Genomic DNA, 14,418 nt, shown 5'->3' on the forward strand with positions numbered 1-14,418 from the left:
TCTGCAACATATATTGAGTTGTGTTCTGTAGAGACAGACCACTTGGCTTTCTTTCCAAAGTGAAATCTTCAAATTAATCTATGGAAATAATGAAAGAAAGTATAATACTTTGGTGGTGCCCATAATCATCAGCGTTATGCAAAGTTGCAAGCTTAACTCTACTATGCATGTTCTGTGGCTGTGCCACAAGGATGTACTCAACATGGGCTGAATTTACTTCTATGTACTTACTCATAGCCCTATTTCTTTCTCCATCAACATAGTACCTAAATAGATTTCTACAAAAATACAGCAGCATTATATTCTGATTTGTAGCCATTAATGATGATGGACTTATACCTACTTTATTTTTAATGAAATAAATGTGGCCATTTATGTAGAACACAATATATAATTCATGGGTTCCCCATTACTCTACAAATAGCATCTTAATGTGAAATCCAAAGTTCATAGTACTCTGAAAAGTGATGTATTATGTACCCACATCCTCCATTGGGGAACTTGAGTCTTGCCCTTTCAACATCTGGAGAGATCAAACAACAGCTCATCTGGCAAGAATGAGAATTTATGTGGCAGAATAAGCATGGGATCGGGACAAGCAAGATCACAGATGCGCAAATAATTCTCCTCACCAATGATCTCTGCCCCTGGTCAGATGGCCAGCCTGTTTGAGAGATTGGAGGTCTCGGGTTTCCTTTCTTGCATGTCCACGGTGGTTTATTTTTATTTAGCTGGGTGAATACATTAAGTGTTAGTTGCAACACTCCCTCTAGAACTTTCTTCTCAGTAATTTTCCACTTACTGGCTGAGGTTCCTGAATTTGTTTGTTAAATTTACTAAATGTGTGACTAGCCATAAGCTGCAGAAAACCAACCAGGGAACTGAAATGAATAGGAAGAAAACACCCTCACTAATTTTCCTTTCTGACAGTTTAACAGACCCAAAAGCATTTACATTACTTTCCCATTTAGACAGTTAACTTCTGAGCGGTTCTTAAACACCAGGGACCTCTAGCTAGAACAGCCACCTTGGTCAGCAATCCAAGATTTAGGTAGATAGTATATTATTTAGGTAGTGGGAATATAAGCGTTTTTTGTATTGTATGTGTGATTTAATATATTCTGTGCCAGTTTTATTTCAGATTTAATTCTGGGACATGCTGCGCTACGTAGTCCTTTTGGATTTCTGCAACTGTTGCGCATGGAGCCATGCTCCTGCTGCAGAATTCCAACAGGAGCAAACATATGGGGATTCTTCCGTCCTTGGCTTGCCCCACCATTTGTTCCACGTTTTAAACCAACTGGTGCTGTACCCAGTGGAGTACATCTGTTACAGTTTATTACTAGAAATTTGCAATTCATTTCCGTTTGCTAAAATAATTATAATATTCATGGCCAAGAGTACTGCATTGAGCAATTACAAAAGAGAGTAGGCAAAATTTTGCTAAAGTGTATGTGTGATTCAGGACCTACGGCCTGGTTTGGGTGATTTGGGCACTCAACCGCCTATCACCAATGAGTCAGATGTGCTCCGACAGTTGAGTTTGATCATCTTGAGAAATTAAAGTAGCAACTGAGATACTGTAAGTAACATCCCTTATGTGAATGTCCCTTCTCTGTTTTAATTAAGAATGAAATCAATTAGCATAAACCACCACTGAATGCATTCGGTTGCCACATCTTGCCTGAGGTACTCAGCTGGGGAACACCCAGAAATGGAGCAAAGTCTTTGCTGCTGGAATTGGAGAGGCACATCTAATTACACCCTCTAACTCTTCCTGAAAGTCAACAGCATGTAGGCTGCTAAATAGTCTATACCTTTTTGAATGTTGTAACCCACTTCTTTGTCTCTTTGTGCTTCAGGCAAGCTGAGAGTTACTGTATTGGGCTATGTTGTTATTTGCAGGTAGAGTTTTCAAGTAGGTGAGATTTCCGTTTTGCGGGAAAAACGGATTACTGATCAGTCCACAGTAAGCGTTAGATAGTTGATTAGAAAGTGACCCCTTTGCATTTAAAAAAAAAAGTCCCCATAAACATCAACACAATAAAATCTTAATGCAACAGATTACTTTTTCATCATTATCACCCACTCAAGCAGACTTTTAAAATAAGGAAGCATCCTGATATAATATTCATAACCTCATCATACTCATCATGTTCAGTCTCCATTTCTGTAAGTCAGTCTCACACATCTTTGACATATAGTAACAGACTAAGCACAGCCTATTCACCACAGTGGAGAAGTATAGTGCTAAAGTCAGGGTGTTTTTAAAGGAAAACTTACAAAACCAATTCCAGGAGTTAAAACCAACAATATGGCTCTTTTGATTCTCCATCACAGATCTGAGTCTGGATCTGTTGCTTGCACGCTGTTCACACTCACCCCTTGAATTAAATGAGGTCAGTTTTGCCACAGAAACCTGTAATTTGCCTGATTTGAAAAAGAGCTTGGGTTCCAAAAAGCTGATGTAATTTTTTGAGTTACACTGGTATAATGAAAGATATTACAAACTTCATTCTGCCTGTGTTGTCAAACCAGCACTGTCACTTAGAAGTACAGCTATATTCCCAACATTTGTTTGTGTCCTTGCAAATAAAAGCATTGTAAGAGAAATGAAGTTAACTCATCAGCTCACTGGGTGTACAAGCAGGTTCCTGTGAAGGGTGAGTTGTAATTTATAGTGAAATGATGAAATATCCAGAAATAACCCAGATCCTTTAAAATCGTAATGCTTGTTTTGCTTTACAAGTGTTACTTTGAGTGCACTAATGAAGCAAGAATTACGTGTTTCTATATGCTGTAGGTAACAAACATCCGGGAATGGAAACCATTATCATGGCCACTAAATATAATTCTGTTTTCTAGCAGTCCTAGAAGTGTCTTTAAATATTCAAAATTTAAGTGGCGTGGACAATGCAAATCTAAACAAATTCCTGTGAAGTTGGGCTATAATAGTGAGTAATTGTATTTTGGTTTTGCATAGCACTGTAAATAAGTGTGTGAGGTGTGATTTAAGAGGCTTTGAACTTTTTTGGAAATTTTATCTATGTTTTAATATTTTCTGTTCTCTTTCTACAGAACATTCTGGCTTTAAATCCCCAAAACCAGACTCATGCAACTCTTCATTCAACTGCAGCAAAGAAACAAGTCAAGAAGCAATGGAAAAGGAATTCTGACAAAAGCTGTTCAGTAAGTGCATGTCTATTATTGCATCTGGAACACGCAATAAATCATTGAGGCTGAAATCTCAGTTGTGTGAGAAATTAAAATTTGAGTTTCCTGTGTTGTTCAGTAGCCAAATTTGGCTCCTAGTTCTGTCCTGTAGATACAAAGTTACTTTGTGATCAGGTATTTACTTTTCAGAACCGAGTGCATGCCATACCTTTTTCCTTTTTGGTGATTTAGTAAGTCTTTGTTACTAAAGCAACTTTTCCCCCTTTTGTTATGGAGTCTGATCCATCTCAAGTATCAAGTGTGTCACAGCTGGCTTACCACCTCCCGAGCCTCGCAGAGCCACTTGCTCTCCCTGGGTAGTCAGCGTCAGCTGCCTCTTCTGTACCCTGCGCGGCTGCTGCCCACTTGCTCCTTTTCTTTCTGTTTTCCAAGAGCAACGCTGGGTAGAGCAGCACTTCACTATCCTTTCTGAGACTTTTAAAGGTAATTTTATTTCAGTACAGAAATAGGGGAACCCATTGTATGTACCTATTTTTATATATATATGTAAGTATATAGAGAGCTACCTATATATGTACTATATGTACATGACCATATGTATATAGGTTATATATAAATGCATAAAGCTCAGATTAAAACATGGCTCTCGATTTTAAATTTTGTGCATTGTATTTTTCAGGAAATAGGTGGCTTTAGAATAAATGTTTTTTCATTATAAACTGTCTGTATTCATCAGTATTTCTGCCATTAGATATCATCTTTTTCTCTCTAGGTATTTAGATTTCTAGTCTCAGTGTGATATTGACTAATCCTATCAGACTTTGTTGTCTCTTTGATCTCTCATCTGATTAGAAGGTTTGTAGTGTTTTTACTGTCTTCCTACAGATTCTCTTAGATAATCCTCTAAATTCAGAAGTCTCTTAGGTAGAGTACTACTTCTTCATTTGCAAACTATTTCCCTTATGGGTACGATGTTATGGTGTCTTTTCATAATGTTAACAAAACATCTTCTCCCACTAAGGAGGAAAATTCAGGTTTGATAGTTGATATTTGTTTATTATTAAAAAAACAACAACAACAACAACAACCAACAAAACACAATCCAAAACAAAAACCCCACAAAGTTCCTCAGTTCCTCAAAATTATGAAATCCAGTATGACCAACAAGTATTTACTGGGAGGAGCAACCTAGGGTATCCTTAGCATTTCAGCCATACTCTAGTATAGTTTCCTGTTTTGTAGCATTGGTTATAAGAATCTCTCTCTTACTATAGCTAATATTCCTATTTTCTTATTTTATCTATTGGCTTAGATAATGTTATAATAACTGGCAACTAACATACATGAAAAGCGTCTGTTTGTGAACAGGGATGATTGTTTTGAGATGTCTCATGCACTTTTTGCCCACAACTGTCTGTTCCTGCTGCACAGATAGTTGAGCTGCTCAGCAAGCAGCTCCTGGACAGCTGCGGTTTACATTGTTATGTTTTCAGGTGACCTAATCAATACCAGACTGTAAGCTCCTCTGTTTTCAGAAACTGTTTGTTAGGAAGCTCAGGCATCCATGCAGTAGGGCAGCTAGGTATCTGTGTAGTAACCTGATTAGCTGTTCCAATGTAAATTATCCTAGTTAGTTAAAGCTCAAACTATAGCATACATATATATATCTTCCTAATGGGTGTGTTAGCACACATTTTCTAAAGCTTCTAGACTTTAAGATCACTCTTGGTTATCTCTGAGCTTTCCCCCCCTATCAGCCTTGTTTGATTTTTGTATTCAGTTTGTTCATAAAATGTTTGATATTTGAAGGCTTTGCTGTTAACTGTGAAAGTGCATAGCTTTCTCGAAATTGTCTCTCTTCCCGTGTTCCTGCTCTTAGCTGTGCGTACGTACCTCATGGTGTCTCAAATGTTCTTGGATCCCCAAGGCCTGAGTTTCTTGGGCTGTGCAAACAGCACCAATTTCAGGTTCGTTGCTAGCTTGCCTGCCTTGGCTGGATTTTCATATGAAAGAAATTCTGAATGTTGTCTGATATTGCAGGATGATGTTTTGGCATAGGTTTACAATCTAATACACAACTTGGTTTTATAGTTCTGCATTACTGCATGGAGATCCGTGGAGTTGTTAGGACCCTGCACTGGCAGAGATCTGCTCATGTGTTGCAACTTACAGGGTTAAAGGTTAGAGATAAGCAAATAGGTATATCTGTACACGTACACGCCTTCATCACAGGTAGTTCTTATACTGCATATTATGAATTATTTGGTAGAAATGTTACCTTATTTAGTTTGCAAGTCATGATAAGAAATGTAAAATTCTTGGAGAAACTGTAAAGGGGTAGTCCTTATTTTTAGGCCAGTAATGGCCCTAGTTTTTTGAACTGTCAAACTTTTCTTTACTCGGAAATATGTAGCTTACTTTTACTGTGCAAGATTTACCACACAGCTTACTATTCTGGCAGAAAAAGCCCTACAAAACTAAAAAAATCAAACCTAAACATTTGTCTGGTATCCCATTACATAACAGGCATTAGGAAAAAATGAGAGATTTTTTACATTCTCCAGATCATTGTTGTTGAGTGGTTTTAATAAACAAAGAAAACAAAATGATAGAATCCTTTCCTAACCTTCTTAAAATAAGAAAGCTAATATATGAAAGGGCACATTGAGCACAATTTTCTGTTATGGTCTAAAAAGCCATTAGCAGTAATGTTTAGGCCTGCTAATGAACAGGTCAAGTTCTATTTGACGTCCATAGGAAGTTTGTTTGCATTTCCTTAAAATCTGAATTTGGCTTTTAGCTTTGGATTCTTTTAAAGCTGTACTGATGCTGCCTTTGCAGAATTGCTGTTGGAGGGAAGGTAGGAGTATGAAAATACAAAACTAATTAAATTAACAGCCCTCAAAACTCTGAACAAAAGCTGCATCTGCTGAGGCATGCACACAGTGACTTTGTAATGTCTAATACACTTCCAGATGGCAGACTTACATATTTCCTCAGAATAATTACACAAGTAAAATTTTAACTCCTAGCCTGCTCTGAGACACTTTGAGTTGCCCATTAAATGAGTTCTGAAGTGGAAACTGAGTGTCAATATCTTTCCTCAACATTGGAAAAGCATTCTCTTAAAGGAAGGTTCAATTATGCTTTCAATGAGTGCTATTGTTTATTTACTGTGTTAGCAACCAAATTTTGCTGTAAAAATGATTTATAGCTATAGGTGCAAGATCAGTCAGCTTTCCTTCAGAAATTTGAACTCAAAGATTTAGATCAGAGTAGGTAAAGTCTTTATTGCTGAGTCACCTCCGGTACTAGTGCTAAACCTGAGAATTAACAGGCTGGTTTCTTCTGAGTCATGCTGAAAGGTGGTATAAACAGATGCCACTAGTCTGTCTGGGGAAACAAAGGTTTCTGTTGGCCACAAGAAATTAAAAGTAGAAGAGTTTTGATATGACTATACTAATAGTAAATCTTGGAGAAGGAAGCAAAATTTAGATCACATGAGGTCATCAATTTACAGATAAAACTAAACCAAAGAAATGAACTGTGGAGGCTGTGAGGACTTGCTTTGATTTCAGGGTTTTCCTAGGTAGTTCAGGATTGTTTAGACATCTGATTTATGTTTTTATTTATTGTTTCCAACTCTCTATAATTCCATTCCTGTATGTATTTTATGCTTGCTGACATATAAATCATGAACTAGATGGGCACGCATTGCGTGCATTTGCATTACACCAGCACACTGAATTCCTTGCTTTATGAATAGGGTTTCTAAGCATTATGGGACAAGTTCTGCTTTTACCTTGTACACATGTGGGTTTGTTGTTTTAATGAAATTCACCTCTGCAATTTTTAGAAATTCACTTGTCACTGGAGAATTCAGTGGAATATTGTAGTCCAGCCTTTTTTGTAATGAAACCTTGGAGGTACATACTAAGGATAGGTGAGAAGCTGGCATAAACCCACCTATGTATTCAGACTTTCTTCAGTTTCTGCATTTAGAAATAATAGTAATAATTGCTCCAGATGGAAGAGTTGGAAGTATTTCAACGAGACAAGAAAGGTGAAAAGGAAATGGGGTTTAAATTGGTTTGTAGTTAATTGCCATAGCCTGTAACAGTATTGATTTTCTGGCAGTAGTAGCATTGTTTGTCCTTATGTTTGCTAAGCCCGATCAGCATTGTGCAACAAGAGCCTCTCTTCCTTGAACAAAATAATTTTTAAGCTCAGCTGTTTTTTGCAGGGGCATCACTTTTGGGCAAGAGTCTTTAACTGTTCTACAGTTCTTTCCAGCCATTAGGGAGAACCAAATTCTTCACCTTGTCTTTTTCTGTGCAACATTAAGGTGCAACTACCAGATTGCTCTGTGCTAATGGTGGAGGGTGAGATCTGCAGTTCATTGCAAGACGTAACAGATCACATTGCTCTTTAAATTCAGAGGACAAGGTTGCTCCCTTAAAACAGTAGTAATAAGAGTTTGCTAAAACTTCAAACTGCTTTTTACTGTGATGGTATTTCTCTGGCTGTCATTGCTATATATGAACATCTGTAAAAAGGAATTCTTATTTAAAAAAAAAGGTTTGTAAGGACCTCTTAGTGTACAAATGTCCAAGCTTGCATAGAAAAAACTGTAAATAAGATGATTCTTTCTCAGCTATAATCAGTTTGTTACTCTAAGTATTGCCTTTCAATGAGATGGAAAAATGCCACGTGATTTTTGTGCCCAATTATGTATCACAGTTACAGAATAATCAAGTTAGCAGTTCACAAGTAACTGATGAGTTGAAGCAGAAATAGTGTAAATTGCAAACAAGTAGATATGAAACCCAGTTCACCCAAGGCCTGAAATCAGGAACCTTAATGAATAAATGCTTTTTCAGTGAATAATTTGGCCATTTCTAGACATGTATTGATGAAAGATTATATATTTATAAATAAAAAATAATCCCAAATATTGTAGAATAGAGAACACTCATTAAAGGAAATCAACTCAATTATCTTTATAATCTAAATGTATAGTTTACCTTTGCAAATATTTATTTTTGTCTTCATTGCATATGAATATGCAAGTTTAGCTCTTTTCTGAATGAATATACAATGGCAGATGTCTCTCTAATCGCTGCTCTATTCAAACATTAATTGGTAGAACATATGTAGAATTCTACTAGTCTGAATAGGTATAGGATAGCAGCAGTCTTTTTAATCACATCACTATTCAGCCACTAATTGGTGTGATGATTAAGGGACATTAGAGGGAGCACTTTGACATCTGATTCTTTGAACTGATGTCTGCTCAGGCTGCACTGTATTCATCATGGCCAGACTGATTTCTTAAATAAAACGCTCTGATTCCCAAATGTGGAAAATATTGCATTAGGATCTATTGAGGTGATTAGGGAATTTGAGAATGATTCTTTTATTTAACTAGTGATTGACTGTATATGCACAAACTATTCATATGAATAATACATGGGTTACTGAGTATCAGAAAGAGCTGAGAAGTAACATCAAGAGATTTTCTCTTTTCTCATAGTGTCAATAATTAAATATTAATACACATTTTAAAATGTACCAGTTTAATCATTTAGCAGTCAAATTCCTACTCATGCATTTTTTAGATTAACTAATTACTCTGCATTTTCTCATATCGATACCATATGCTGGCATTTATAACCATTTTACTGGAATAAAGTGGTTTACATGTTTATATATGATATCACTTATACTTTCTCTAAGAAATGCATATTATAACCCTTGAATTTTCTCTTTTTAGTTTCAGTGTCTTAAGGTATTTTAATTATAATATCTCAGTAGCTCCTAACTTGCCTGACTGCTAGAAATCAGTGCTTTTATGCACATTTTCTGTGTATCAAATTGTAAATACTAGCTGATGGCAAATTATGCCAAATCGGTTTTTAGTCCTCTGCAGAAGGTTCCTTCTTACCTTGTGGCTCTCCTGGAGTGCTGTGCAAAACCACCTCTGACCTCTTAACTTCCTCTGTTCTTCAGGTTTGGTGTTCTTCAGATTTGATATTGGATGATTCCTCTTCTTACACAGCAGCACTCACCAAAGATTTTTAGTTCCAGGTGTATTTCTGATCTTAACCATTTCAAAACCAAAGTGTTGCAGAGTTGCAAATTGTTTGGTTTTACACATACATATATGACAAAATGAAAAATGCTTGTCTGCTGCAAATGCTGAATTCTAGGTAAGTCTGATCAACTCATTCCCCTTCATTAAAGCTGAGCAGTTCAAAGAGTAGAAAAAGGACCAGAAACAATCTTCACTGTTAACTTTCATCTTCTGCTTAGCCTTATATTCGTTTAGATGTGGATTTCTATATGTGCACTTTCCTGTGGTTATTGTATGGAAAGGTGCCTTCTTGTGTTGGTGTATTGGAAAACAGAATAAAGAAGACTACCTTCTCTTTTTTCAGCCCCTCTACTCCCACTTTTTCTTTCTTTTGGAAACCATTGCCTATACTGAAACCTATACTGCTCTTTTGCTGTTTCCTTTCCTATCCTAGACTTTCTTCTTGTATAATGAAAGCCCCATCTCCATTCTGTTTAGAAATCTATAAAATTAAAAATGATCACGAGCTTTAGGTTGCGAAATTGTAAGTGCTTGAACACCGTTTCTTGGAGAAACCTGTGCCATTGTTAGTAATTACTCACTTCAGATCTATTTATATTGTCTAAGTCCTGGAAGACATCTGCTCGCTAGAAGTAAAAGGAGCTGAGAGACCAATTTTAGTGTGAAGGAAGTAGTATAGCTTGCTGAATGCTGTATTTTAAGCATGACTGGTAGCACTGTCCAATATTAAGTTGCACTGAAGTGTTCATTACAAGATCCTGCTTGTAGTTTGTCTGCAACTTTGCCATATATTTGGACAAAAATTTTCCGAGTACCAGTCCATCAATTCTTTTATGCATATTAAAAGATCAGTCATATATGCATATCAAAAAATCACTTGATTTAAGTATGAATGAACAGGTCTGGCCGAAAAGCTTGTTTTTGATCTTTTAACCAATCCTGATAGCATTATATTTAAAAAAACACTAGCATCCTCATATTTTGAAGTGGGGATGCGTAACAGGCCGGGGATTGAAAAAGTATGCTGGTAACAGAACTGTCCAGAAGCTTTGAAAACCTTATCTTGATCAGTTTCTGTTGCATTTTATCACAATGTACAGTCCTCAGGTGGAGAGCAGTTAACTGCCTCATCACTCACTGCTCCTTTGCTTACAATATTCAGTATTCTTTGCTCACAGTAGTGTCCTGGTTTCAGGAACTCTTACATTTTTGGTGGTGCATCTCGGGAATGATTTGAGACTTTCATAATGATTTCTTTGTTGTTTTATAAACTGATACATTTTTTGATTGTAGTGTTGAAAATAACATAGTATCCCATCCAGTACAGATATCAGAAATAACATTTTCTGGGATTCTTCAGTCTGCAAAGATGCTAGGTACTCCTTGGTACAAGAACCTTTCTTATAGCGTGTGCGCTTCATGTTGATGAAATGGGAACTGGTGGGGGGTCCAGTCTCTGGAGCTGTGGTGTTGCCATGTCGAAGCATATTCCCTCTTAGTCTTTCTGGCTGTGTGCCTGTTCCAGCAGTTCCAGCTGTCTTCAGAAAGCTACATGTACGTGTTTTCTGCAGTCACTTCTTCCATCTCCAGTCAGTCCTGTTTCTTCAGCAAGTATCTGGAACAATCACTCAGCAAAACTTTCTGTTCCCATTCTAATACTGAGAACAGAACAACAACCTAAAGTTGCTTAATTGCTAGCTAAAGTGGAAGAAATTTTCTTCTATAGAGCTAAAGATCCTACCACTTGCATTCCATTTGAAAATTATCAAGTTGTAATTCATGTCTTTTTGCATTTTCTTTTAAAAAAATAATTTGAAGATTTCTTGTTCATGTACCGTGTGAGAGGAATGTTATTAACATTGCTAAATCAAGTAAACAAATTAAGAAGCATCCAAATGACTACCTGTATAGTTGCCTTAAAGGATATACACTATTCAGGAAAGACAGGCATAAAGGTAAAGCATTTTATGTTAATAATGCAACAGATGGTAAAAAGATAGCAAGGGTAAAACCGAACCTTTATGGATCAAAATCACTTTAGGGAAGGGCAGTAAACTTTTTTCTAGTGTGCTGAGAATATGCTATAGAGTTTCAACACAGCAGGTTTAAATTTGGCTATGGCTGTAAATAGAAATCAATCTAATCATAGAATCATAAAAATGTAGGTTTGAGGGGATAGTGAGAGAATTTCTGGATTGGGACAGAATGAAATATAGCTAGACATTTCTTGACAGATATTTGTATAACCCACTTCTAAAAGCATATGATGTTGGAGACTTCTCATTCTTGTTAGTGTTTAATCAATGCAACAGCAAATTTTTCCTAAAATATACTATATTTCATTTGTTGGAAGATCAAACTGTCATCTTGTCCTTCTCCTCCTACTTGCAGAACAATTGATAATTGTTCCCTTTTGGTATAAAATCTGTTACATTACAAGATTCCTGTTAGATATCCTTCCATTTCTCTATTTTCCTTCAACTCTTCTTTGCTGGTCATGTTTTCTGAAACTGTTATTATTTTCTTGCTTTTCTTTGGATTTTCATTTTCTGCATCTTTCTCTAATTGTGATGATGAAAAATTACACTATTTTTCAGCTGGGACCTACTAGTACCGAGTAGAATGAAATCATTTATTTGCCTGACACACTGAACTATCCTACAATGAGCTGTTCCTTCTGCAAGAGCATTGGATTGTCTTGTATTCAGTTTATGGCCTAAATTCTGACCCTTCAATTTGGCTTGATTTTTAAATTCTTATCTTGCCTTTTAAAATGTTTAATATCTCCTCCTTCCCTGTTTCCCTTATTCCACCAAACATGATGTCGGTAGAAGCCATTATTACATTCTTCTTTTCCAGCTATCCAAGTCACTGGGATCCTGGGTGAATCATGAAGCATCTTGATTCAGGTCCTTTTTCAGCGACAGAAAACAAGCTAGGGGTTGTTTTTCAGTAAGTTGTGCACTCACTGGATGTTTGTTTTATCTAGACTACATTTTCAATTGGCTTATGAAAATGTGGTGTGGAATACTTATAAAAAAGTTTACTCAAGATTTGTCACATCTACCACTTATTCATGAGACCATCTTCTTAAGGACAGAAAGTAAGAATGATTTAACTTTTTTACATGCTCATGTTGGCTTTTTTTATATCACATTACCATTTTTAATAAAAGTACTCCATTTTCTTTGCTGGGGGCTATAATTGCTATTTTCACTCCCTTTTTTGTAAAGGAAACATTATGTTTGTCTCTTCTGGCCTTTTGGAACCCCAAGCCCTCAGAGTCTTTGGTGCAATTGGTAGTGGTTCATGGATTGCTTCAGTTATTCCGTGATGACTCAGTGATATATGAACTGCATCTGTCTGATTAAAAAAAAAAAAATCCCAAACCTCTTTTTTCCATACTCAAGCCTGCAATTCCATGTTCTTGCTAAAAATAATACTTTCAGTAATAGTTATGGCTATACCATGCCATCTTCATAAAGAGAGCAGGGAAGCCTGTGAATACTTCAGTTCACTCTGTATCATTTGTTATTTGCTCTTCTTTTCTGTACATAACTTGTACTTCTCTTTATTTTCTTCTTACTTCTCATGTATATAGAACCTTTTTATTATTATTTTTTCCTCTTCCTTGGTAATTGAAATTTGCCTGGTACCTTAGCTTTCTGATTTTATTCCTACAATGCTTGTGCTCTTCATTTATACTTAGAAATGTATGTACTTAGGTATGTGTCATAGTTTCCCTGCTTTTATGATTTTGATTTCCAGGCCATGGGGGGGACATGGTATGATCATAAAGGTCTGTTAAGTGCTCCCCCCCCCCCCCCACCCCCCCCCCCACCCCCCGCTTTGCTCAGTAATAGTTTCCCTTTAGTTTCCTATATAAAATTCCTATATAAAATAGTTTCCTTTACTGATCAGTATATCTTTCAGGAGACATACTAACCTGATCCCTGAGTCTACTGAAATAATATTTTCTGAAGTTCACCATCCTTGTTCTGTTACCCTCACAACTTTCTATACTTGGAATTGATTGTAATGCTGTTAGAGAGGTAAGTCATTGCAAGACACTTTGACTTTCTATATACAGCCTAGAAAACCACAGATCCAAATAATGGTAGGGTGCAGGTATTCTTTGATGTGATAACTGACATACTTTGTTAGTAACAGTCATTAAATCAGAAACGTTAACATCAAATTTTAAATAGTATCAACTCTTACTAATTCAGGTATCAAGCTGAATGGACATTAGCCTTAAATTTAGCAAATGGGGGAAGTTACAGAAGAGATAATCACAGAATATAATGTTTATCAAGCTTTTTTTTAGTTAATTTAATATAAATTCTATAGAAGAACTATTTAAAAAATTTATTTTAGAAAACTTAGAAAATAAATTTAGAAAATGTATTTTATTATTTTATAAGACAAATGCAGAAGTTAAGAAAATTATTTAGATCTCTGAACTGAACTAAACAGTTCAATCACATGAATTTTGAGGAGTTTGTTATTAATTCAAGTATACAAAAGTTATTTAGAATTTGCATCCCAACTTGTAAAGAAGAGTTTCAGACTGAACTGGAAAACAACTTCAAAAAGAGTATTAAGAGTATGAGGATAACCTGTAAGGAATTGAAAAAAAAAAAAAAAAGGGATTAATGGGCAAAGCAGGAAGTACAGAGGGAAAAGTGAGAACTTTCAAAAGTCAAGTTGAGTCAGACCTGGTGAAATAAATTAAAACAAATACTAAAAGGTTATTCAGCTATATAAAACAAATAGTAAAAGGTTCTTAAGCTATCTAAATTAAAAGAAATAAAAGAACATGGAAAGCCAGTGTGAAGATAAGATTAAACATCCTAGGTATTGTCTAAAATCTTTGTAAATTGTTGGCCTAGTTTCAGTAAAATGGGAGTAAAACAAGAGGTGTCTAATGGGCAGACAAGTGCAGAAATGGAAATTACCCCAAACAGGCCAGAAGGAAAATTTGGAGTGTTTCATCTCTGAAGTCAAAGGGACAGAAAAATGTCCATAAAAGTATCACAGTAAAATTGACATGTGAAATTACAGGCCTAACATACAGCTTGCTTTACTCTTACGGTACTTGATTAAAGAAGAGCTGATGCAGTTTCTGTATGTTAAAAGATGGAGGATTG

The 14,418-nt window shown here is 36.0% G+C and overlaps 1 protein-coding gene across 5 annotated transcripts in view; it reads left to right on the forward strand.

Annotated features, from left to right (window-relative positions):
* DPYD (dihydropyrimidine dehydrogenase) overlaps positions 1 to 14,418 on the forward strand; it is a 369,002-nt gene that overhangs the window by 18,307 nt on the left and 336,277 nt on the right. For 4 of the 5 annotated variants that reach the window (XM_075508301.1, XM_075508306.1, XM_075508302.1 and 1 more), the window contains exon 2: positions 3,079 to 3,189. In XM_075508301.1, coding sequence (XP_075364416.1) covers positions 3,079 to 3,189 — 111 coding nt within the window. Of the gene's footprint in view, positions 1 to 2,340; positions 2,400 to 3,078; positions 3,190 to 14,418 lie in introns of all 5 variants that reach the window. The other variant, XM_075508303.1, reaches the window with a different exon arrangement.

The sequence above is a fragment of the Mycteria americana genome, chromosome 7 (genome assembly GCF_035582795.1).
Source record: "Mycteria americana isolate JAX WOST 10 ecotype Jacksonville Zoo and Gardens chromosome 7, USCA_MyAme_1.0, whole genome shotgun sequence".
Taxonomy (NCBI): Eukaryota; Metazoa; Chordata; class Aves; order Ciconiiformes; family Ciconiidae; genus Mycteria; species Mycteria americana.